The 26,460-nt window shown below is 45.0% G+C and overlaps 1 protein-coding gene across 20 annotated transcripts in view; it reads right to left on the reverse strand.

The window, feature by feature from the left end:
• Positions 1 to 26,460, reverse strand: part of ERC1 (ELKS/RAB6-interacting/CAST family member 1) — a 295,017-nt gene that overhangs the window by 198,174 nt on the left and 70,383 nt on the right. For 16 of the 20 annotated variants that reach the window (XR_012503922.1, XR_012503917.1, XR_012503916.1 and 13 more), the window contains 5 exons: positions 23,420 to 23,836; positions 13,535 to 13,609; positions 10,044 to 10,199; positions 8,712 to 8,795; positions 5,615 to 5,782 (listed from right to left, as the gene is read on the reverse strand). Coding sequence is in view for 7 of the 20 variants with exons in the window: in XM_074357281.1 (XP_074213382.1) it covers positions 5,615 to 5,782; positions 8,712 to 8,795; positions 10,044 to 10,199; positions 13,535 to 13,609; positions 23,420 to 23,836 (900 nt within the window). In the remaining 13 variants the exon portion in view is untranslated. The remainder of the gene's footprint in view (positions 1 to 5,614; positions 5,783 to 8,711; positions 8,796 to 10,043; positions 10,200 to 13,534; positions 13,610 to 23,419; positions 23,837 to 26,460) is intronic. The other 4 variants (XR_012503919.1, XM_074357283.1, XM_074357287.1 and 1 more) reach the window with 1 other exon arrangement.

Here is a 26,460-nt window from a genome sequence, read left to right on the forward strand (position 1 = left end):
TCTTTTTCTAAAGCTCTCCTCCGGCTCAGGTATGGCAGGAATGCAGAGAGAGAGGAAGGGCAGTCAGGAGCTGGTCAGGCCCCTTCAAAAGCTGGCCTGAACAGCAACCCATGTCACCCTGCAGCGCCTGCCACCCTAGCGCTGAGCACGGCTCCCGTGTGATGGGGCAGTGGTCCACCTGCCACATCTGACAGACATGTCCCAACCATCCCACAGCACCCCGTCCACTTTTACTCTGAGCAGCTGCTTATTTCTACATATACACACACCTATCCCCATCATTCTGTACAATTTTATGCCTGTTTATCTCTCAACTTCCCTCACTTCTGTCTTATCTCCAGGGTTGGATGTGGGAGAGGGACCCCCTGGCCCTTCTGTTTCACTCACCCCTATGTCACTAGCACACAAAGAGTCCTTAGCAGGCAGCTACCAGTGACTGCTGAATGAAGGCCTCAGTCAGCGAACCTCTGTCTTCTTCCACAACCTCACGTCACAAGGGCACGCCTCTGTCCTGAGGCTCCACAGTCCCTAAATCCTCCGCTACGTCCTTCCTCATCTCTGCTGACGTGATCGTTTCCTTTCCTCCCAACCTACCCATCCAACAAGAGTCATGGTCTCCTTGACTCACCCAAACTTGCAGAGTCAGAAAAGACAGGTTTCGGTCTCAAAACAGATGCCAAGCAGTTGCTGGGCCTCCAGCAAGTCACCTACCCTCCCCGTACCTCAGATTCCTCACAGGGAGGTATTACCACTTTATGATCAAGAACAGAGATTTAGGAGTTTTAACTGATCAGGGTCTGAATCCCAGGTCACCAGGCAATAAGTCATGAGAACTCAAACCCTCTGAGCTTCCGTGTTCCGTACGCCCCACTGTGAAAAGTTAGTGCACCCCATTATGATGTCAATGTGCCCAGCTATGAAATGTTACAACAATCCTTATTTCTTAGGTTACTGTGAGGACTAACTGAGAAAATAAATGAAGTATGTGTACCCTGCATGGTACACAGGAAGCATTCAACATTAGATACTATCGCCTATTTTAGTTAATTATGGGAAGACTAGATGAGCTCTGAAACGTACACGAGGGCTAGGAGTGCATCGCTAACTCTGAGCATGCCGAGGAAGTCAGAGCTCCAGCCTGACGGGGACAGCATCTTGGGCACTGGGTGGGAAGGCGCGTGTCCAACAACGTCTGAGCTCCAGCCAGCTCTCTACTCTGCACTGGCTGCTGATCCCCTGACTCAATTCTGAAAGAACCACGTCCTCTGTCACTGAGATATGGGTGATCATGTCCACCTATAATAAACAGAACACCGAAACTCAGCATCCTGGGGAAGTAAGGAAAAAATGGTCCTACACTGAGGCTGTAAGGTTTCCATTATTTCAATTTATTGATAAAAACATACTTTATTTTTTTGCTCCATACACTGAGAACTCATCCAGAAAATAAACTCAATGAGAGGTCCACGGTCCGTCATCAAGATTTAGGAACAAGAAAGTGGGCATAAAATTTGAAAATTCCTGAAAATACTGTAACCAACACTGAAAGTCACTAGTTACTAGCGAGACTGGCCTCAAGTGCCAATCAAAAGTAATGTGGTAATTAAAGTTTACATAATTCTCAACATAAAAAGCAAGACCACAATATTTACCTTGCCTAACCCGTACCATTATTCTGAGGATCAAATAAAACAAGAGATCAAATGAAATAAAAGTGCTTATAAACTGTGAAGTATTTTTTGTTAAATTTTAGCCCACTGATATTTAATGCTTCCCTCCGAATTCGGATGACAGCTTCATAAACAAACATCTATTCCAGCCTTAGCAAGTTGGTATATTAGCATCCTCACTGACACGAGAAAATGGCTCATCCAAGGTCACATAACTAATAAATGTCGAAGGTTGAGTTTCAAGCCTACGTCTGACTCCAAAGCCCGTGTTTTGACCACCATGCTGCCAAATCCAGACCACCTCTGTGAAGGTCAGCAGATCAAAGGAGATGCTCATGAAGCAGCAGCAGCTCTACAGAGACTGGATGCAGAACGCCGCCCAGCACAGAAGGACCGCATCCCCCGGACTCTGGGCAGGAAGAATGTCAGGTCTTTTCCCACATCCCTTAAAGTTCTCCCACATCCCTTTAAGTTCTCCCTTAAAGAACTTTAAAATTAAAAAAAAAACACAATAACTCCTTGATTCATGTTCTTTTTCATGTGTCCTTAATTTAGTGTTTGAGAGACAGAGAAAAGGCTAGAAAAGCTGCAGAGAGGAGAAGATCGATTAAGAGCAAAGTAAAAGGGAGCCTCCTCCACTGCTGGTGGGGTTGCAGTCTGGTGCAGCCACTATGGAAAACAGTACGGAGATTCCTCAAAAACTAAAAACAGACTTACCGTATGATCCAGCGATCCCAATTCTGGGCATATACCCAAAGGGAACTCTAATTCGAAAAGATACATGCACCCCAATGTTCAGAGCAGCACTGTTGGCAATAGTTAAGACATGGAAGCAACCTAAACGTCTATCGACAGATGACTGGATAAAGAATAAAACAATGCCATTTGTAGCAACATGGATGGATGCTGCTAGAGGACATTTGTAGAGGACATGGATGGACCTAGAGGTCGTCATTCTAAGTGAAGTAAGCTAGAAAAATACTGTATGATATCACTCATATGTGGAATCCAGAAGAAGAAGAAAAAAAGACACTAGTGAACTTATCTACAAAACAGAAACAGACTCACAGACATAGTAAACGATCTTACGGTTACCGGGGAAAGCACATGGGAAGGGAGAAATTTGGGAGTTTGAGATTTACTAATGTTAGCCACTATCTATAGAAACAGATTTTTAAAAAGTTTCTTCTGTACAGCACAGGGAACTATGTTCAATATCTTGTAATAACCTTTAATAAAGAAAATTAAAATGAATACATGTATGTACATGCATGACTGGGACATTGTGCTGTACACCAGAAACTGACACATTGTAACTGACAGTACCTCAATAAAAAATAAAAAGAGCAAATTCTAGAAACAGGTGAGAATTTTTAAAGAGCTGGCTCAAGCTGCCTTTTATGGGCTCCAACAGCAGAAAGCTGCTTTGGGAAAAGTGACCCTTGCCAAGTGTCACCAGGGTAATTTAAGAAAAAAAGCAAATCCCAATAAGCAAATTACATTCGTATAATCACCCCAAATTCAAAGGGAAGTTAGCTTTTCTACCGTCATCCTGTAGAATGAAACACTTACACGTGAGCAGTTGTCCTAAGAACTTACTGGGGTAACTGCTGGAACTCACTTACTCCCGTAATGGCTGAAAACAAATATAAAGACTATCCAAGAACGACCTCAAACACACCCTGTGTTCTCTGAGCAGCTAGAAGAACCGCGTGAGACCCAGCTCCAGGAACACTACCAAGGGGACAAAGCCGACTACTCGGTGGTGACAGGCTTCTGAGCGTCTGCGTTGCTATTAACCAACTGCCTGGCTCTCTGGTTCGCACACCTGCCACCGCCACCCAAGACTATCCCAGCAAGAAAGTGGGCAGCAGGCTCACCCTTAAGGCACTGGCGCCCTCTCCTGACCCTTCTGTAGTACTGCATGCACGCCATTTATTGATGTGAAAAACACCAATGAAGCCATAAATCAATTAAACTGCATTTTCCAGATAATTTTATATTTTCAACTCCTTGAATAAACCTTAATTTAGCTTAATAAAAATATGAAAGAGAAGACCTTCTACATAAAATTTATGCCAATGAAAAGAGAAGCAACTATGTCCTCTTACCATTTTAATGGTTTACATGTATTAGCTGATTATATTACAAGAATTATGCTGATGCCAATAACTGAGGTGCAGAGACCTTACCATGTGCCAGGCACTCGGCACAAGTGGAAGTTCAATGCTAACCACAACCCAACAGAGATGGCACGCCTCTCCGTCCTACAGGCGCGTACGTGAGGCGTAATGAGCTCAAGGGACAGGACCGCGGTCCTGCACCTGGTGTAGGCGGCAACACTGAAGTCCAAAGACACCAGGGCCAGGGCCTGTTTACACCCAAACATCCCTCCAGGCCGGGGAGCTGACATCACGACAAAATGAGACATGATTAAAGTACAAGAAGTGCAAGTCGTAAGGAAAATTATAGATGTTCTCCAAATCTCTAATTTTCAACAGTCTCAGACTGTATAAAAATAAAGCAGTACATGAAATATTTTGGTCATTTTCTCACTCCTCCTCACTAGAAGGTTATGAACTTCTGGGTCTATGACGTTTTTATGCATTGTTTTTACTATTCAGTCCATTTTTTCATTAAACTGTGCCTTTATTTATCTATTATCTGGTCCTTCAAAAGAAAAGAATTATACTACATGCTTTTTTCCTTCCATAAAGCAGAACTGCTTACCCAGTCCTACCTAAATTCTCTATTTCATATGGATCTTCAGAAAATATTTTCCTTAAGACAGTAAATCCAAATAGAATCCTTTCTTTCTCACTGCAAATATGACAGCCTCCCTTCTGTCTGCAGTTATTCAGTGTGTCCTTATCTCAAATCAAGGCTGACAGATTCATCTTCTAAGATTTCTAAAAAGGCTACCTTTATTTTCAAACAGGATTAAGAAGGCATGTTATTGTCTAATGATCTACAGTTCAAACGAGATTTACCTCGAACATCCTTAGATTCCACAGTTTGCCTACGAAAAGCTATCCACAATATCAAAAAGTAAGGACACAGTCCACTGACAGAGGAATGGATAAAGAAGATACAGTGTGTATCTGCGTGAGTGTGTGTATGTGTGTGTGCACACATACACAATGGAATATTACTCAGCCATAAGAAAGAATGAAATCTATTTGTAGAAGCATGGCAGACCTAGAGATGATCACACTAAGTACATGAGACAGAGAAAGACAGACACCGTATGATACCACTTATTTGTGGAATCTTAAAAAATGACACAAATGAACTTATTTACAAAGCAGAAACAGACTCATAGACATAGAAAATAATCTTATGGTCACCAAACGGGAGAGGGAGGGGATAGATGAGGAGTCTGGGATTGACAGATACACACTACTATATATAAAATCGATAAACAACAAGGTCCTACTATACAGCACAGGGAACTATATTCAATATCCTGTAATAACATATAATGCAAAAGATTCTATTAAAAAATATATACACACACACATACATAAACTGAATCACTTTGTTGTATACCTGAAACTAACACACTGTAACTCAACCATACTTCAAATAAAAAATTAAATTAAAAAAATTAAGGACACTTAATAACCCAACACAGGCTGACCAAGCTCACAGCCGTCCAAGACCACAAGATCTGCCACAGGTGAGAACAAATGCTTTTACACCTATCTTCTCACTTCATGATGTTAAAGTACACTTAGAAGTACAGGCTTAAAGCCTGAAGTGTCAAAAACACGTATACACCGCACCGGCTTTACTGTGTTTGATCCACGAACAGAAGAAACAAGACGGTGGTAGTTAGCCACATTATCCACAGACCCCACATCTCAGCGTGACAGAACGCGCGCAGGTAAAGCGCAGGAAGAGGCGTCAGGAACCCGCACCCCGCCAGGCCCGAGCGCGCGCACCTCTGTCTGCAGGATGGCGGCCCTCTGCTCCTTGGCGGTCAGCGACTCCTTCAGCACTTCGATGTGCTGCTTGCTGTCTGAGAACTGGTTCGTGAGCGTTTCCAGCTTTGTCTGCAGGGCCAGCAGCTCCGTGTCCTTCCGGGACAGCTCCTGCTTCACCTGGCCAATCTAGAGAGGAAACAGGAAAACAGCGTAAAGCCGCCACCTCCGGCCTGCGTCCCTGACGGAGCCGCCGCAAGGCGCGCAGCATTCAGTTTTGGGCAGGACGTAATTCACCTTTCTGCATCATCTAAACTTAGACAACCACTCCTCCCCACGGCCCCCCACCCCTAAGAAAGCTTATTCAGCTAACAGCACAGTTTCCAGTTTTCACCTATTGTGTCTCCTAGGCACTTTGAAATCCCTTAGGAAAGGAATGGAAGCAGAGAGACCCCAACGCACTTAAGATGACTATGAGCCAGCAGGAAGCACCTGGGCTGGAACACCTTCACTTTGTTAAGTCATAATAAACTTCACAACACACAGCAGGACCAGAGGAGATGGAACACAGAGAGAAAAGAAGAAGCTTCCTGGATTGCTATTTAAATTCAAAAGATGCTGCTCTGCTTGTCTTTTCATTCTCAAACGAAAGCTTACATGAAGTTTTCACCTTGAGAAGCCACTTCAGTGTCACAAGGCAGCATAAACATGTGCTTTTAAAAAAAATCCTCTAATTCTGATGAGGTAGGGGTATTGAACTAGAAAAAGATTCCACCTCCAAAGTTTGTATCACCTACAGCATGTCAGCTCAACTACATGGATAAAAGTACACAACCTAAATGGAGACCGCGTAAAACCTGACTCTCTAGACTCCGCACGCGGACTCTTGACAGAGTGGGCCGTCAGTCAGCAGGTGCCGCCCGGTCCTCTATAAATTCTTCTCACCTTCACTTAGGAAGCACTTTATTTCAAACTTCTCCTTTTACATTTCTACTGTGTTTCTAAGAACTTTCAGTCTTTTACTCTGAATGTATGCCAGATCAGCAGAAATCAGATCAGCTTCCACACTGCAAGGCAGCTGTGCACTAAAGTAAAGGTTAATTATTCAAACTATGCATTTTACAAGAAGTCACTTTAAGGGCAAAAAATTTCTTTCAGTACCACTGATGAAGCAAAAAAATACTTTTTTTAAACTGAAAGTATCTAAAGCATTTTAACGGTAATCATCTTAGGCGTAAGGGACGAAGCTTTTGCGAACAGTTTCCCACGAGGAAGTATGAAATAAATTTTACTTTAATTAAAATCAGATGTTAAAGGAGCACTAAAAATAAAGCTCTAGCTTACTCTTTCGTTTCAGCAAGACGACAAACACTTTTCTCACATGCATGAAATCTCTGCTTACAGATGTAATCACTCGTTCCTTCAACAGTTACTCCCATGTGCTCCCTGCACTAAGAGCACCAGTGGAAGGCAACTGTAAACAGCAGTCGTCTCCACCCTGCAATACAGCCACGCGCCCGGCAGAGACCGCAGACTGCAACGGTGCAGCGTCCTTCAGGGCACCCCTCCACCAGCAGAACACACACACTGTACTATTCCATCCCTAACACACAGGATGCACTAAAAGCGCACTTCTTGTGTGAATGAATATTCAGGAGAAACAAACGTTCAAAATGTTCTCACTTCATCGGCTAAAGAACATGGCTTAAAGATTCCTCACACTTCCAGCCACCTCTGATCATGTGATCCAACGTAAACATAAAGCCTCAGTTTCCCCACCACCTGCACCATTAAATAATCTTCAAATGACGCTATGTTGATCATAAAGCCTGAGAGAGAGAAGAAAATGCTCTAAATGGGAAGCAGAGTTCAGAAGCGCAAACTTTCCTTAGAAGTTAGGAGCGTAACGCTTTGGAGTCAATCACTGTGAAGACGAGTGACTTCTGCAGTAACCACCTCTCTAAGCCTTGGCTTCCTAATCAGCCAGAGGGAGAAAGCAAACCAGTGCCACTGTGCTGTGTGCAGACTGTTGTTTGACACAGAAAGAAATTAACAACAGTAGCCGAGAAAAGTTATAGAGCACCTTCTCCTCTGGACAACACACGTGCACCACAAACCAAGCTGGACCCCTTCAGACAAAATATCTCACTCTTATCTACACTATAAAGTCGGCCCATAAACAGCAAACACTTCGAATCAGCACAAGGTTTTTTTTTTTAATGCTGCATTCCAGTCTTATCCCATCATTATTTTCAGAAGCAGTTTTTCCCGACACTGCGGGGGACTAACGTGTGCACGGCCCAGGGCAGGGCAGTGGAGTGGCCAGCTTACCAGCACCGGTTCCGGAACCAGATGGCTTGTGTAAAAATCAAACTCTGCCTCTTACTAGCCGTGCTTCCTGAGCGCCACTGTGTCGCCTCAGTTTCCCTGCCCATAAATTGGGTCGATACCATACCTACCTTGGGAGGTTATAAGAGTGTTAGCTATGTTATTATTATTTTATTACAGTTTGAAATGGAATTTCAAGTTCTTTAGACAACAGACTGAACTAGATTTGGAGGCTTCAAGATTCATGCTACTTCTAACTTACTAGATAACTCTGTATAAGCTAATCACTTTCTATACATCTGTCCTAAAGAAAGTAAAATGTGCTGCAGAATCACCTCTGGGGATTTAAAAATGATGTCTACCTATGAAGATGACACACTTTACTCAAGAAATCAAATCCAAACAAACACTGGGTGGCGGACCTAGATCACCTGCATATTCTTTGTACCTGAGAAGAAAGAGAGACCGCTCCTATAGATCAACGAATATCCAGGAACAGGAAAGGAGTTGAGGAGAAAACCAGGCTTTGAAGGACCACCCACAGGGTGACAGAGCGACAAGGAAGAACCAGGAACAGGGCTTCCAGAGCGTGAGGGCTCACTGCACACGAGGCGACGCGCGGTCGAACCGGTGGACAGGGGTCGGTTAAAGAGCAGAGCAGGCCGGTTAGTGCGAGGGTGGGGCAGAGCTGCCAGCCACAGAGGATGGACGCGTGAGCCCCCAGAAGCAGCGCCAGCAGGGTCCCGCTGCGGGGTCGCTGCCCGCACAGAGCGCATCTTACGGCAGAGACCTCGGCCTGCAGACCAGCCGCTCTCTTTCTCAGCTCCTCCCCTTGAGCCTCTTTGGAACTTAGCTCCTCCTTCAGTTGCTCTACCTGCCACGACATTGTTATTCCTTTTCACTTATATGTCAGCTGAGGTCTTCTCATGACCTGCTTTTGAGCCAGAGCAGTAACTGGAAATAACAATAACACATCACACAGTCAGATCTGTTCCCCTGACGCCCTCTTCAAAGGCCCCTCGTGGTTCCTCTGTTTCACAGGGTTTTCTAAATGGACTGGAATGTGCTAATCAGCAAATGGGAAGCAGAGATTATATGCTACTTCGTTCTCAAATTAGAGTGAAAAATCAAAACTAACATTAAGTTGGATATGTGGATTTTTTCCCTCTAAAAGTGACACGAAATTGGCCGCAGTCACTGATAGCAGACCCCTAACCTCACAGAGGAGTATCCCACTGGCTTCTATGCAGCCATGGGCGTCGCAGCAGGAGGCCAGAAACCGGAGAGGGAGTCACCACTGGGGTGTTAAAGACACAGCGTCCACTTCGGAGAAGCTGGGGCACTGACATGGCTGGGACTGGGGCGGGGCGGGGGTGAGGGAACACTTATTTTCTAGCTAGTATTTTATAACTGAAACTATTATCTTTAATTAAAACACTACAAATTTGATTAACTGGTAACGGTAATAAACTAAATCCTCCAATTTGCCTAAAACCATCTACAGGATCAAGCTAAATGCCCCTGGATCTCAGGAGGGAATCCTGTGACTGCGGTCCTCAGTACCGACCGAATGTCTCAGCGGCGCCCCCTCCCTGCGCAGACACCAAAGCGCACGCGGGCGACAATGAGCCCCACACAGGGACCTTCGCCAGGGGAAGGCGCGAAGGGCTTTCCTTTACGGAGCTGTGTTTGAAGGGAAAAGACAATTTTGTTTACGCCACTTCGGGGGATAAAAGGGAGGAGGCAGGTTCAGCCTCAGGATTCTGACTTCTAGAGTATTTCACTGGAGGTAGGGAACGTGATGTTTCATATAGTGAGAAAAACTCATCTGGATGGAATTCCACTAACGGCCTCAGCAGCACTGACAGGTATGAAATGTGCAGCTGTGACGGTGCGTATGGAAGCCTCATACAGGTAACTTTAAGTGAAATCTGAAACAACTATGTAAAACGAGTAATTCTAACTTTAATTCTGGGGAAGTTCTGTTCGGAAGAATTATATCACAAGAATTCCTCCCTGAAGCCTGATAAAAAACCGGGTGAAGTCCCTCATCACTAAGAAGCAGGGATGTGCGTCAACCTTTCGAACCCCTTTTAAAAATTACGGCGTCAGACACCATTACCTTATTCTTCATGAATTTAGAATGGCTCCGATAGACCTCCATCTGCTTCATTTCCTCCTCCCGCTCTTCAGTACTCAGAGCCCCGTTCGATTTCAGCATCTGAATTTCCTCTTCCAAGTCTCGGAGCCCACGCTCCATAGAGGAAATTTTTGAATCCTGAGGACAATGGGAGATTGAGACGTTAACATATTCTCAAAAAAGCAGAGCAGGTGAACAAGCCTGTCTTTATGGATATTAAACTTAATAAAGATAAGCAAATACGTGGAAAAATTGCAGCTGGAACCTTGCTTCTAACACATATCCTTCATGGCCATTTGGGTGGGAGAAGGAGGAGGACTCAGATCTACAGCATGATTTTTCCTCTATCCCTTCCTCTGCACCTTGTGATGAAAGCTGAGCGTATTAACTAAAGCAGTAGAAGTAATGGAAAACTAGCTAAAGTTTCTCAGTACTTTATGGCCAACAAATTTCTAGTGAAAAATTTTGCATATTAACAGTAGTAAAATCTTTTCTAGCTATAATATTTTAACACTTTACATGATGACTCTTAAAAGTTTTATTTCTGCCCCAAGAGGAGTGGGGAGCAGGGTAAGAGCGTTTCAAAGACTTGCACAGTGATGTGCGTAACTGTACCAGCAGCCATAAAGCTCTGACAACACCCGCCGCGGGAAAGCAAAGGCGCGAAGAATCACATTGACGGCCATGGTTTATCTTTCAGTGGTCCTGCCTTATCTGCGGTTTTGCTGTCTGTGGTTTCAGTCACCCAAGGTCAACTGAGGTCCAAAAATATCACAGGGAACATTCCAGAAATAATACAGCTCATGGGTTTTAAACTGCGCAACATGATGAACTCTCACCCCAGCCCACCCTGTCACACGCAGGACGTGAGTCACCCCTTTGTCCGGCACGTCCTGCCACTGGTCACCTAGCAGCCGTCTCAGTTGTGAGAGGGACCATCCTGGCATCGCAGCGCTGTGTTCAGGTGACCTTTGTGTTACTTAGCACTGTCCCCAACGCAAAGGAGTAGTGATGCTAGCAATTCACATTTGCCGAGGAGAAGCCGCAAAGCGCTTCTTCTAAGGGAAAAGGTGAGAGCTCTCACTAAGGAAAGAAAAACAAGCACATGCTGTGGTCGCTGAGATCCATGGTCAGAACGGATCTTCCGTCAGTGAAACTGTGATGAGGGAAAAGGAAATTTGTTCTAGTTTGGCTGTTGCACCTCAAACTGCAAGAGTTAAGGCCACGGTGAATGGTAAGTGCTCAGTTAAGATGGGAAAGGCATTAGATTAGTACAATAAGATACTGAGAGAGAGAAAAAGAGATTCTTCACATAACTTTTATTACAGTATAGTGTTGTAACTGTTCCATTTTATTATTAATTATTGTAGTTAATCCCTTACACTGTGCCTGATTTATAAATTAAACCTCATCACAGGTATGTATGTAGAGGAAAACACACACACACACAGGGTTTGGTACTATCCGTGGTTTCAAGCATCCGCTGAGGGTCTAGGAACGTATCCCCTGCAGACAAGGGGCAGTATGGGATTAGTCGTTTACTTGTTCACTACACTTCACCATGCCTTTGAAACATTTCACATTAGTTTTTAAAAAGAAACATCACTGTCCTTGAAAGTCAGCATCACCACAAACACCACTCCTGGTGCACCCTTCTACACTCATCTTCTTGGCTTTGTCCATCACAGTGTCTAGCGTGTCCCCGGATGACTTCAGATGTCATCAATGACAGAAAAGCTACGTAGAATGGACACTTTCACACCCACAGCTGTGTGTGCGTATTCACCTAAGAAATAAAGCCCTTAAAGGGCACAGATTAAGTACAGACTCATTTTATCTGGGATTCTAGAGACACCATCCCTTCGGGGAGAAAGTTTGAGCCTGACTTCCTCTCGTTCACTTGACCTCGAGGACGTCTTGACTGGCGTTCACTTGCTAGCACAGTTCTGAGAGCACGCAGACAGGAGGGAAAGGATTTGAGACAATCACAGCTGCTTTTAGGCTTGGGGGGGGCTGTACTCCTCTGACTTGCGTTGGCTTAGCTTTAAAAATAACACAGCAAAAAATTTCTTTTACAAATCTATCCAAATGAAATTTACATTTGGTTCAAAATTAAACACATTAAATTAATACAACCAGAGACATTCTAAATCTAAACCAAGATTTTGACTTACTCGTTTAAAATTATCCCGGCACATAAAGAATAAACAAACTACTTCAATGCACTAAGTGAAAATTCACTTTTAAGATTCCTATAAATCTCCCCAGAAATGTCAGGATGTTGAGCCAAACTTTTTAAGGGACATGAAGAACTTAGAGAGAAACAGAGAGGGAGGGAGGAGTAGGGGCGGGGGTCCCTGTCTCTAAGTCTTCCAGCTTTTGTAAGAAAGCACATGTTGTTAATAAAACAGCAGCAGCAGGAGCAGCTACCGCTGGGTGTTTCCTCTGCGCCAGGTCCTGTTTAACGGGTTCTACTTGTTTTAACTAATTTAAACCACAAAACAACCCGCAGGATGGGTGCCATTTTTATCACCATTTCTCAGGAAAGACATTGAGGCACCGAGAGGCCAGGTACCTTGCTCTGTGCCACACACCTGACTAAGTGAAGCCAGACTCTGAATCTGGGGAACTTAACTCAGAAGCCAAGCTCAACTCAGTCACCAACCGCCTTGGTTAACGTCCCTGCAGCCTAAAGATTTCTAACTATTCAGTAACTGAAAGCAGAGGTTTTCAAAGTCTGGTCCATGGAACCCTGGGGGTGCCTTCTAACTGTTCTAAGAAGTCAAAGCTATTTTCCTAACAGTCTGTGACTCTATGTGCCTTTTCCACTGCGGTAACACTTGCACCAAAGGTATAAAAGGCAGGCAAAGGGGCTCGGGCCTTAGGGCCGCACCAACTGCACCAAACGGCCAGCAGCCCCCGTGCTCTCCAGTGTCGGGCCCACAGAAAAAACAAAGAAAAAGAAGGAAGAAAAATGTTACAACACTGCTTCACTGAAGAACGTCGCTGGTGACTTTATCACTTCTGCTATGTGGCACCCTTGGGTACATGTTTTTAACACTGTGTGAGGGTCCCGGAAGGCGCCAGGCGCCTCTCTGAGTCGGAGGTGGCCCTGCCCCCGGGACAGCACCTGGGGCGCCTCGAGCTGCCAGCTGCAACAGCACGTTTTTCATGGAGCCCCAGTCTTACTCGAGAGGAGGACTGGAGGATGGACTTAATATTTGGCAGACATTTTCTTGAAAATAAAAGAAATGAGTCACTTTAAGAGAATGGGGGTCCTGAGATCAAAAGGTCTGAGGACATCTGATTCCAGGAAATGCGGGACAAAAGGAAATGAAACTGAAGTTCTTCCAATGCGTCATCTTCATTAAGTCTTCCTGCTGCTTCTCAGGCCACAGAAGGAGGGAACCCCCTTCTAAGACTCACACAAGAGGGTGCGACCACCTGAGAGCCTCCGTCAGGCTCCCACTCACCTTCATCTCGATAACCGTTTGCAGAGCCTTCGTTTTGGCAGAGTCGGGGGCATTCTCAAATCTCCGATGCATCTCCTGCACAAGAGAAGCAGAAAGAGTGTAAGCGTCCTCCTTTTCACAAGGCAAGGGGAGTGGGCAGCAGTTGCGTGCAAAGGGTGATCACCCCAGCCTCGTGAGACACGAACGCTTTCTGTCTCCCTGACCTTCCCGTGTAGATCAGGAAACCCACAGGCGGCACTCGGGCCAAGGGGCACGGGGGGAGGGGTCCCCGTCTCCGAACACCTAGTTACGTGCAAGGAGGCAGGCAGACACCGCGGCCACCGCAGGGGAAGCTACGGCACACGCCCAGCCTGGCGCATCGCTCTTGCTGTGCTATGACTGGGAGACGGACAATCAGAACCCCAGCAACCCAGAAGGGGGGTCAGGCACAGCCCCTCTGTAGGAGGAGAAAGCAAAGCAGCCACGGTCCGCACTGCGCGGAGCCGCGGAGAGCACCGTGCCCTCAGCTCCCGCCCACGGCCCCCAGCACCTGGCTGCCCGGGAGGGAAGCTCTCTCCACAGGGGCTACGATCAGAACGAAAAAGAACGTAAGACTGTTGAACGAGTTCCCTAAAGAGTCCATGTTTAGCAAGTGTCAGAAAAACATAGCTTTTTTTTATCCAAACGTCAGTCAGTTCAGGGTCAGGAAGAAATAAAGGAGATGGTAGAACACACAGCCAGCGTCTTCAGGGACCACCCGGAGTCACCAGACCCCCTCAGGCTATTCCCTCGTCAGATTCTGGGGAGTCTCTGAATCAGTCAGTGCTTCCACGGTCCCCGGTGACTGCAGAGCGCACAGACGGATACTCTCCCTCTGAGCAGCGCTCGACGCTTCTATTACACCCGTCGCCTAATTTAGTCATTCTTGCCTGACCAGGAAAAATGGTTTGAGAGAAACAGAAAACAGAAGTGCAAACTTCACTGAGTCCTCTTCCTGAAATGATGCGACAAAAGTTCTAAATTATAAACAGTCGACAGTTTAAACACCAGTCATGTCTGAGCATCCACGCTTCCCGTCTGAGCTGACACTGCAACACAAACCACTGACTGCCCAGCGCCCCCTCTGCCACCTCCCTCCCCGACTCCAGCCTTAAACACTCCCCTCACCCCGCATCCCACCCACCCACCGTGTGTAAAAAACACCTCAAACTCTGCCCACGATGGGCTAAGCTCCTGGTGGGGCCCCCAAGCCTGCTCCATCCTCCCAGTAACTCCGGTCAAAAACCCACGAGAACCTCTAACGGAAAAGATGAAAAGGAACATATGTATGTACGTGTATGACTGAAACACGGTGCTGTGCGCCAGAAACTGACACAGCACTGTAAAATGGCTACACTTCAACTAAAAACAACAACAACGACGACAAAAAACAAAACAAAACAAAAACTATGAACCTTCTTTCTCTTTCAAACTCCAGCCAACCAGTCGGGAAATCCAGTCAATTCTACCTTCAGAACACGTTCAAAATGCAAGAGCTTTTTACCACCTCCAGGGCTGCCACTGGGGCGAGACACTAACAAACAGGCACCTTTTGCTGCAACCACCACCTCCTAACCAGGCCTTGCAGGCCCCAGCAGAACGCTCAGTGACCCTTTTAAACGCGAATCTGGCTGGCCTCGCCACCCCCTGCTCCAACCCTGTCGTGGCTCCCCCAGTGACTCTGAGCCCGCCAACCTCGTCTCTGCCACTCTGCCCTCTGTCCCCACGCGGCAGCCACACGGGGCTCCCCGCGGCCCAGCAGCCAGGCCCGGCAGCCTCCTCATGCTCCAGATGCTCCTAAACGTTCTGCCCTCAACATCTGTCCCGTCAAGCCCTGGTTCCGACGTCTCTGACACCAGCAGGACCGGTAGCTGCGACCATGGCGCTGGTTATGCAGGAAGCCGTCTACCTGTTTCAGAGCTGCACACTAGAGTCTGCAAGTGTCATGTCTGTAAGTGACAGCGTGTCAGGGACGGGCTTTAAAATCTATGATGAAGAAAAGAAGTGTGAGTTTAAAGTTTTTCATAAGAAACAAAGTAATGTTTAATTTTCTTAGTATGACCTACCCTGCTTTACACCTGAAAACTGAAAGCATAAACAATCCACCTGCCCCTTCCCTTTACCTTCCTCTCCCATCCCTTCTCCCGCACATCTGTCCTCTGACATGCCCCACAACACGCTTACTTGTCACCTGTTCTGTTTATTTTCTATCTTCCTCAGTAAGCACGCTCGTGCCACCAGGGCCAGGCCTTTGCTTCGTTCACCGATGGATCCAAAGTGCCCACAACAGTGGCTGGTACGCTGGTGAGCGCTTCACGGGCTTTGGAGAACTGGCTACAGAGGGAATCTTCTGAGCCCTGCTCTCGGGCGCTGCGGGACGTGCACCGCCTCTTGTCGCCCCAGCAGCGCGCCTCACGGCCCGCCTCTGGCACTCGCTGAGTTATATCCGGGGTAAGTTTCTTCTCTAACACGCCAGTCTGTGAAAACTACCTTTCACTCCTCAGACACTGGTGGCTAGACGCCCACCCCCCCAACACTAAAGTGACCAGGTGATCAGCCCTAAACTCTTTTCTCTTTTGCATCTAAACGCTCTCATCTGCTACGTTGCTCCCACACAAGATTCAAGTGAGATGCTGGCAGACTTCCACACCTGCTCTCCGCTCTGACTTCAAGACTCATACACCCAGCTGCCCACGCGGCATCTCTGTTCAGGTGTCCACTAGGTAACTCAAACCTATTTTATCCCAAACAGAACTCCTGACTTTCTCCTCCCTGATCCAGCCCCTCCTGTGACGGCCGCTGAGTCTCCCCGTCTCCGTGAGCGGCACTAGCTCCCAGGGGCCCCAGCCAAACACCTGAGTGTCTCCTCTCATTCCTCCCAGATCTCCATCTCCCACCACCAATTCTACAGCAGGTCTTCACTGTTGTATCTTCAAAACGTTTCTTGAATTGATCATTTCAGCCCCTTTCCAGTCTAGTTCAAGCCTAGGTTACTCCAACGCCCTCTAGTTAAGCTTCTCCCGTTTCCTCTGTCCACTTTAAAGAAAGCAATGGGATGATCTTGATAAAGCGCCGACAAATCACGGCTGCAGTCTGCTTCACATTCTTCAGCGAGTTTCCCATTTACCTCTCACTCTCTACAAGGTCAACACAATCTGACATCACAGATGGAAGACTGGCCCTCCTGTCATAAACTATTTTAAAACTAGACAGAATGCAACTGTTTTCAGACGCCGGAACACAAGCAACATAGGACTAAGACCCTTGAGAGAGAAGACACACTAACAAGGTCATGGTCCAGACTTCTTATCCACCGCGTGATGCAGGGAGGGGAAGGTCAAACAGAAAAGAGCAGTCTTGCAGAGCTCAGTGGATAAGAGTCCTAAAGACAGTGGGAATGTGCGGAGCGGAACAGCGCAGAGCAGGAAGCTGGCCAGAAAAGCAGCAACGTCTAACCTGACAGGGCCCCCCTGAGCCTCTGACCACACACTAAGTGTGTGTGCACAGGGCAAGACACCACAATGTCAGACAAAGAACAACTACCGGGCACAGGACCAGAGAGCGACAAGTTGAACAAGTGCTGAACTGGCCTGGGGTGGGAAAAATTCAAGGCCCAAAACGCCCGAGTGGAGAGCACGTCCGAGGCACTGAGCAGAGACACCAGCAAGGCCAGGTCCTGGGGGCAGAGGGACTGCAGCCCCAGAGGGAAGGCTATCTAGACCTGCCCCCACAGAGCCTAGAAGCAAGGCTCGTGAGCATCACGGTAACCCTCACAGTTAGCCCTTGCAAGACAAAACACTCTGCTAAGAAAGATGCTGCCGCCTTACCACTGCCAATGACGCAGACAGGCACCCCTGAGACACGCTAGCTAGAGTCAGCACTCCGGCCAGGGCCGGGGCGGATGGCAGGACCTCCAACCTCAAACACTGCTGCACATCCTCCTGGGACAGCAGCTGCACTAAACCAGGTCTGTTGACTGAAACGTAATAGAAACAAAAATTAGCATAAATTTAAATGTTTTTAAACAGATTAGTATTTTGTTCATCATAATAGGATCTACATTTTTAAAAAGCTGGAGCACATACAGTTCTGAAATGTATTATTTATTCAGCTTATAGACAATGCATGTGGACTGCAGATCCAAAACTTCCACAGCCAACCTCGGTCTTTTCTGCCAACAGACTGAGAACCAAAACTTGGTATATACCCTGCAGCCTGTTCGCACTCCACTCGCCCCAGCCCCAGGCGCTGTCCTGGCTGTAGTTCAGCGTCCGTCCAGCAGGTGTCTTCCCTCTTCTGCCAGTCCAAGGAAAGGCACTGCAGTGAACGACGCGAAGGGAAGGCTGACAAGTCACGTAACAACGTAACTTCAGCACAAATAGCAAAGACAGCGCTTAATTCACACTTCATGTTCTTCTTTGGCTTTTACTTCGGGGATCATTTACCTGCCATCTACAGAATTATGTTTACAAACAAAACGGAAAACTAATCGCAAAAGTTCTTGGATATAAATGCCATTTTTATGTCACTGTATTTCAAATCTAAGACGCCACGGATGGTCACATAGTACCACTGTTTAATTTGCGGGCAAGAAAGAAGAACATGTCTCCAAATAAATCATGGCCCAAGCTTGTGTCATTCAGAATTTTCATTTTACACTGACCGCAAGACTCTATTTTACTTATTTAACCATAGAGTTTTAATCATACATCATTTTGAACTGTTTTTACAACTTCCTCCGTACCAGTAACTTTTCGTTTCAATGCTGAGTCACAGCACAGTATTACTGAAGACACACCGAACCACAACGAAGGGCACCATGAGAAACGTGCTCACAACACCCACTGAAGCGGTACACGGCGAGGCGCGGTGGCCACGGGCGCATGGGCGGCGATCAGCAGCACCGCTGCCCTGCTGGCTGACGCCGTCAGATGCCATCAAGGCTAAGACTCAGTTTCGTACTGTTAAAATGGGGAAAACTATGAGCCTTGGACTTGATGAAATACCGATTTTGTAAAAGATGGTCAATAATCCAACAACAATAAAACCTACGGGCATCCCGTGCTGCCAACTCGCAATTCTTTCTGCCGTTCTTGACGCACCAGTGACACAACGGACAAGTCGCCATCCACCCAACCTAGATCAGAGCCGGCACGTTGTTACTAGACTTGCTCGTGCACTCTTGACTCTCTCCCGTTTATTTTCAACACGACCAGAGTCTGCTTTAAAAGCTAAACTAGATCTTATCACTCCCTTGATGAAACACTGGGACAGTTTTCTCTTGTAGTTTGAGTAACACTGTTGCATGATCTGCAAGGATCATGAAGGCAAGTGCTTTGCCTCCCAGAGGGCACGGACCTCTCCCTGTTCACCGCCACTTCCTCAGTGCTCTGCAGACAGGTTTGTGCCCAACACACGTGTGACGAGTGGAATGAAGGAGTCCGCCCTGGCTACCCCTTCCCGCTCTCAGCTGCTCCACCTCCCCTTACACCGCGTGCTCTGCCCCGCGCTCCCCGCTGCTTCAAGACTCCTTCCCATCAGGCCTTTGGAACTGTCAACCTTCTTCATGAAGTGATTTTACCCAAATGTTCGGCAAGACCATCCATCTTTCCTCAGCTCTCCTTTAAAGGGCCCCTCCTCAGAGACGCTTCCCTGTTACAGAAAGTCCCTCCCCCAACGTCATTAGACTCAATTAACTTACTCTGTCTCACAGTCACCAGTTTACTGTCTCTCACTAGGTTTTTAAGTTCTCGGAGGGCACGGACCACGTGTTCTGGCACGACAAATGCACACCCAGCGCCCATCCCAGGACCAAATACGCATTAGAGGCTCAGTAGGTAATTTCTTGGTAAACGACAAAAGAAAAGTGGTACCAAGTGCCTCTAGCATCTTATTATTTTAGAAACAATCTTTATGCAATAGTCTAGCCACATGTTACAAAGTTTTACCCTAAAGTATCATTTTAACTTTTAATTGTACTTTCTAACATTTACAAATTTAATTATTTAAGGTTGTTGCTATGGTAACAAAAGAGTCTTTCCTATCTCAAGATTATATTAAAAGCTTCCAACTTACATTTTCTTCTAGTGTTTTCATTTTTTAAGAAGTAGCTCTTTATTTCATCTGGAATTTAATTTGCTGTAACGAGGGAAATGTCCTCCAGATAGATGGCCGTTATTCCAGAACATGCGCCACGTACTCAAAACCGCACTGTTTCTGGGTTCCTCCCTGTTTCATTGATCTATCTGTTCCTGGGCTAGGACCACACATTTTAACATCCCTGAGTTTCAAATACAGGTATCAAGACCAGCTTAAGCATGGGTTCCTGCACTGTTCTTGCAAACTGCAACATCACCTGGGCACGTTTCAAGGAAGCCTCCCCCGGGATTACATCACAGTGACAGATCTGCGGGAGGGCAACATCTTGACGTTAACGTTCCCATCTACACTGTAGTGAAAGTCTAGCCCTGTCCCTCCCATCGCCATTCCTGTATTACTTACCCCGCTTCCTTCTAACTGCACGGCCTCACACTTCCAGAATGATGCTGAACACTGACGAGCACAGCTACCTCTGCCCTCCCCTGACTTTAATGGGTGTGTCTAGTATGTCACAGTGAGCATGACGCTGGCTATCAGTTTGAAATATGTTTATAACACACAATTATTGAGTGGTTTTTATTTAAATAATGCTATGAAAGTATCATTCAATGCTTATTTTTGGTTCATTTGGTTTAGTTTTCAAACTGTAACATTTTACCTAATGTCTTTGAGAGAGCTGTCAAATACTACAGGGTTATCTTTTCCTTCTATCTATAATTTAATAACTGTGTATGATACATTGAGCCATTCTGGCATTCCCAGAATAAACTCCTTTTGGTGAGAGTATCATCCTTTTATCATAATACTGATTTTATCTGCCAATGTCTTATTAATAATTTCTGTATTTAAACTCATAAGCAAAACTGGTTTTGAGTTTTAGTTTGTTTTCTAACCTTCATCAGGTTTTAGTATCCAGTCGTCACACAGGAAAAACAGAATTGGAAAAGCTATCCTTCTTTCTCGTAAGCTCCAGGTTTAAATTTCTTTCCCTACATTTCATCTTACTCAACTAACATTTCTTGAGTATTCGCTGTGTGTTTGTGAGACACTGACAAGATTAATACCTATATACACACGTATCCCTCCGTATCACAAAGAATTAAGTGCACAACAAAGAAACACACGTGTAAGTATATTCCAGTATGACGGGTTCATCTGCAGATGTGTACAGAGCTGCATGAGGAAGACCTCACAGGAGGATGAAATTTGAGCTAAGTCTTCAATTTCGAAGGCAAGTAGGCAAAAGAGGAAAGAGAACAAGCATTCTAAACATCTGCCCTGCAGCAACCACTTCCATTGCTCTTAAACAAGCTCACCCCACAAAGCAGCGTTCGCTGCACGATGACACCGCGTCACGAGTGGCGGCTGGAGTTGTGCACTGGCCTGACTGACAAGGCCTGTGTTTCTGTCCACGTGATGTTCAGAAGTGGGACCTGCTATCTCTGGAGCTTGTTATTTCAAAATTAGTCTTTAATTCATGCTTTTTTCCCACTACTTTTTCAAATTTGCCATATTTTGATTGCTCTCTGCCAGAATAACACTACGGCTTTTCACAGTCCTTAACTATTCACTACTTATTAACTCCAAAACTCAAAAATAAAGGGGCATAGGCTGAAATATCCAGAACAGAAGCAGTTAAAACGTAACATTCCAAGTTCATCGCGATGCTGGTGCGGTTCGCATGCTGCGTGCTCTCTGAGATCATCACCACTTCTCTACCGGTGTCCACGGCCAGGCTCCAGGCTTTCTCACTAGAATACATACTCTTTAACGTAAACTGAAAGAAACTCAGCGTGGTGGCTATAATGGAGTAGCTGACAGAAAATTTTCTAAAACAGTACGGTCTAGTCGATGGAAGAGTGTAACCTACACAGCCACAGGATAACCCTAAGAACACAGTGGACACTGCGCGAGGACCAGGGGGTCCAGTCACTCTGGGACACAAGACTGATACTTGGAGTTCTGAAAATGTATACACCCTTTGAGCAAGTCCATTTCTGGGAATTTATCCTAAGGAAAAAAAGTAATGTACAGGGATGTACGGTTGGGGTACTCGGTGCAGCACAGTTTAGTAATAATGAAAATTTAATAGTGGTCTAAATGTTCAACAGTAAGAGACACAAGTAAATGCAACGGAACGTTACAACTTCAATTGAAATTGCAAAACTATATCTGTACTGACAAAGGAGGGCGGTCGAAACAAATTATTAAGAAAAGCAGGTGACTTTACATTATGCATAGCTGCAGTATCTAATACAGTAGCCATTATGTAGCAATTCTTAAATTTAATTAATTTAATTTAATTTTTTAAATTGAGGTATAGTCAGTTACAACGTGTCAATTTCTGGTATGCAGTATCCCAGTCATGCATATACATGTACTCATTCATTAAAGGTTATTACAAGATATTCAACGTAGTTCCCTATGCCATGCAGAAGAAATCTGTTTTTCTTTTAATCTATTTTTTTTTAACTCATTTTTTGGGGGGGAGGTAATTATGTTTATTTATTTATTTATTTTTGGTGGCGGTACTAGGGGTTGAACCCAGGACCTTGTGCATGCTAAGCAGGCACTCTACCACTAAGCTATACCTCCCCCCTTAATCTATTTTTATATATACTGGCTAACATTTACAAATCTCAGACTCCCAAATTTATCCCTTCCCACCACCTTTTCCCCCAGTAACCATAAGATTGTTCACTTCGTCTGCAGGTCTGTTTCTATTTTATAGATGAGTTCATTAGTGTCCTTTTTTTTCTTTTTTTAGATTCCACATATAAATTTAATTTTAAATTAGCTATATTTAAATAAAATTTAAAATTCAGTTCCTCAGTCACACTAGCCACATTTCAACTGCTCCAGAGTCACACGTGGCTGGTGGCTGCCATACTGAAAGGCACAGATACAGAGCATTTCCATCCTCATGGAAAGTTGCTGTTTTGCTGCTTTTAACCTCTTTCCTCACATTTCATTTAAAAAGGGATTATTCAGACTGGCACTAAAGTAGTTCTGAGATTTTTTTTCCCCCTAACCAAATGTGAAAGTTATCTGAAGTCTCTGACCTCATGTAGAGAATTATAGCTGTCAATTTTTTTAATTCAGTGTAAGATGGATTCTTTATTTATCCTTTCTTAAAATGAAACATTACCTAGAAAAGCAAAAGATTACCAAAAGCCACAGTGGTCAGCTATTATCTGAGTTTTCTCTCTAAAAAAAAAAAATGACAATATGCCTCTATCATTCTTTCTAGCTGTGTCTCTGTGGCAACAAGTGATTTTTATCACATATCTTTTACAGCAGGGCAACAGTTTCCACGGAAACCACAGGGCAAACATCCGTTACTGCTCCCAAGGACTTTACAAGTACAGATAGGCTGAGGCAGTCACTTCCTTTCAATTATCAATTATTTTTAAATTGAGCAATAGTTAGCTACTCTGATTCTGGTTGTTGTGTGTCTCCATGAACAAATCAAGAGATGAGTTACAAACTAAGGAAATTCTGTGTCCCTCCAGCAGTAAAATGAGTCTACAGAAACCAGGAGGGGAAAAAAAAAAAAACCCTCAGAAAGTTATCAAGCCAGCACACACTCCAATGACACATCACACAAGATAGCAAATCAGAACAGAAATCGGAGCAGAACTTAAATGCCCAAGAAGAAACCCCCACCCACCAGCGCAGGAGGGCGTGCGCCTTCATCTAGGCTGAGGCACTGACCCATCAGGAAGAAAAGACAACCAGCAAGTCGTGACCGAGAAAGCGGCCCCTCACCTCTCTCAGCAGGGCGTTCTCTTTCTCCTTCTGCTCCAGAAGGCTTTCGAGGTGGTGGACGTGCATCTCCGCCTCGGCCAGCCTCCTTGTCCTCTCGTGGTCCTCCTCGGTAGCCTTGGCAGAAAGTCCCTTGCTCTGCAGCATCTCCAGAAGCTTCTTGATGGATTCGTCGCGGGCATTCAGGGTCTGCTTCTGTGTCTCGATGCGCAGCTCCATCTCCTCCAGAGTCTTCCGGAGAAGGAAGAGTTCTTTGGCCTGGCGCTCGTGCTCGGCATGCAGCCTCTGGAAGTTCTCCTCCGTCAGCTCCGCCACGCACGGGTCCCCGGTCCGGCTGCTACTCTCCTGTTGAAACAGCTGGTTCAGGTCCCTCTGGATCCGCAGCTCATCCTGGAGAGCCTGGATTGTCATCTGCATGTGCTGGAGTCAAGACAGAGAGAGGGAACCCACATCAGCTTTCCTCCTCAAGGAGCAAAACGAAGCAGCTTTGAGGGGAGGGGGGTCGGTCAGAAAGTAGCTCCCTGGGTTCTCGGAACCTGCATCTAGCAAATTAGGATTCACGTTATTCTGCTCTACATTGTCTTTAAAAATGCTTGAGATAATCTGTAAAATGTCAGGAATTTAATTTGTGTTTATTCCCAACAGGAAACAAGGTACGTCTGGCAGCTCTTCACTCGGCCTAAACCACGACCAAATGAAGATCCTGTTCTCAGTGAATGAAAGGTGTGACGCAGACCTGAAGGCAAGGAGAGAGGAAAGACGGGGGCGTCTACAAACACATCTTACAAAACGCTTCACCAGAAACAAAGAATGTCAAAATACAAAATGACCTTTCAATGCTTTACAGTTAAATCTGCACATTAAATAATAAACATTTAATGAGTGCATGCCAGACTGTGCCAAGCAGTTTGCACATGTTAATTCATTTATCCTCACGATGACACATGTACTATTATTTCAGTTTTACTGGTGATGACAGCAGGCTTACAGAGACCTAACTTGTCCCACGATCACACAGTAGGAAGAGAGTTGGCATTCAAATTAAAGCACTCTCCCAGCCCACTGAAGCTAGTACCACCCAAAGGTAATAAGGTAACTTGAAGCTTTAAAATCAGAAACAAAAAACAGACAAAACAAAAAACTGAGATTATGTGAGCTATCAATGCAGAAGAAGATAACAGAATGCTGAGTAATTAAACGAAGAAGAAAGTGTTAGTGAAGACAAACTACTAAAATGTTTGCAAGGGTATATCCAAGCCTGTATCCTTAAAGAAGGTATATGGACCATTAATTTGAATGGATAAATTCTAGCACATAATACAAAGAACCGAAGAGAAAGTTACATCAAGAATCATGTTTTTAGAAATGAAGAAGCAACAATAAAAAAATCGCTCTTTGTATGCAAGGTGTTCAAGGCCTGGCAGTGTGCCGCAGTGGAAGGAAACTAACCCACGGTCAGAGGATGTGAGTTTTAGTCCCAGCTCTCACACTAAACAGCTACGTAATTTGGGACACACTCCACCCTTCTGGGTTTCAGAGTGATATAAATGCCTGCGCCATCTCTCTACAGACGTGATAATATTATCAAACTCTTTCTGGTGTGTACGTCAAAACATACATTGTTTAGGGGCGGAGGGCATAGCTCAAGTGGTAGAGCGCATGCTTAGGGTGCACAAGGTCCTGGGTTCAATCCCCAGCACCTCCTCTAAAAAAGTAAGTAAAACTAATTACCTCCATCCCCAGAAACAAAATAATAATAATACAGTAAGTAAAGTATTAAAACAAAGTATGTTGTTTAAAACTTCTGGCAGGCTGCAAAATATTGCAGTGTAGTTAATACCTCAAGGAAGTGGCGTCACAAGTGTGCAAGGGCGCTCACAGTAGTTTACAACAGTGACAAGATTAGAACAACCTAAATGGATGTTAATAGGTAATGAGTTAAGTAAGCGAAAAGTCTCCACACACCTCAGTACTGCGCACCAGTGTTTTAAATGTAGATTTATATTTACTGATAAAATAGTATGTTGTGACCATAGTTTTTAAGTGTAAAAAAGCAGTTTACATAATAGCAAGTGTAGGATGATCTCAATTCTAACTTCTGAAAGAGTAGATACATGCAGAGAAACGTCTAAAAGGACATAAACAATAACCACGACCATCTCGGGTACGGGCAGGTTTTACATCTTTCCTGACACTTTTTTGTACTGTCTAAATCTCCTACAGTACACGTGTAATCAATAAAAAGAGGCATTTTTGCCTTTAAAAAAAAGAGAAAAAGACTTCAGAGATGCCCGCTTGGGTGCAGAACACTGTATTCAATTTGCTATCACTTTTGTTAAAAGGGAGAAAACAATAAATATTTACTTTTTTACTATAAATGAAAAAAATTCATAAAAATAAAAATACTTCTGGAATGTTACAGAAGAAATAATGGTTATTTTGTAACAAAAAAATAAAAAACTGGAATGTTTGAGGGACAACTTGTAAGAAAACTTTATTCTGCATAAAAATGTTTTTTACTGACATATAACTGACATTGAAATTTTTTAGCAGTAGCTTTACTGAGATGTAATTCCCATATACTGTGAAGTACACCTGCTGGAAGTGTACAGTTTGGTGGTCTTCAGCATATTAAAAGTTGTACACTGATCACTACTATCTAACTCTAGAACACCTGAATTACCCGTACACGTTCAGTCACTTTCCATCTTTCTCTTCTCCTAATCCTCCTCTTGAATTTGGACTAAGTGGATGTATTCTCCACTCAAAAATTAAACTTAAAAAAAATTTAATATTTTTCAGCCTTAAAAAGGAATGAAACTCTGGCACGTGCTACAACATGAATCCTCAGGATACTGAAACAAGCCAGTCGCAAATGACGAAAATTATATAGTTCTACTCATATGAGGTATCCAGAGTAGTGAAATTCATAGAGACAGAAAGGAGAACAGTGGTTGCCAGGGGCTGGGAAGGCGAGGGGAGGCGGGAGATAGGGAGTTACTGCTTAATGGGAGCAGAGATTCAGTTCTGCAGGATGAAAAGGG

This window comes from Camelus bactrianus, chromosome 34, assembly GCF_048773025.1.
Source record: "Camelus bactrianus isolate YW-2024 breed Bactrian camel chromosome 34, ASM4877302v1, whole genome shotgun sequence".
Taxonomy (NCBI): Eukaryota; Metazoa; Chordata; class Mammalia; order Artiodactyla; family Camelidae; genus Camelus; species Camelus bactrianus.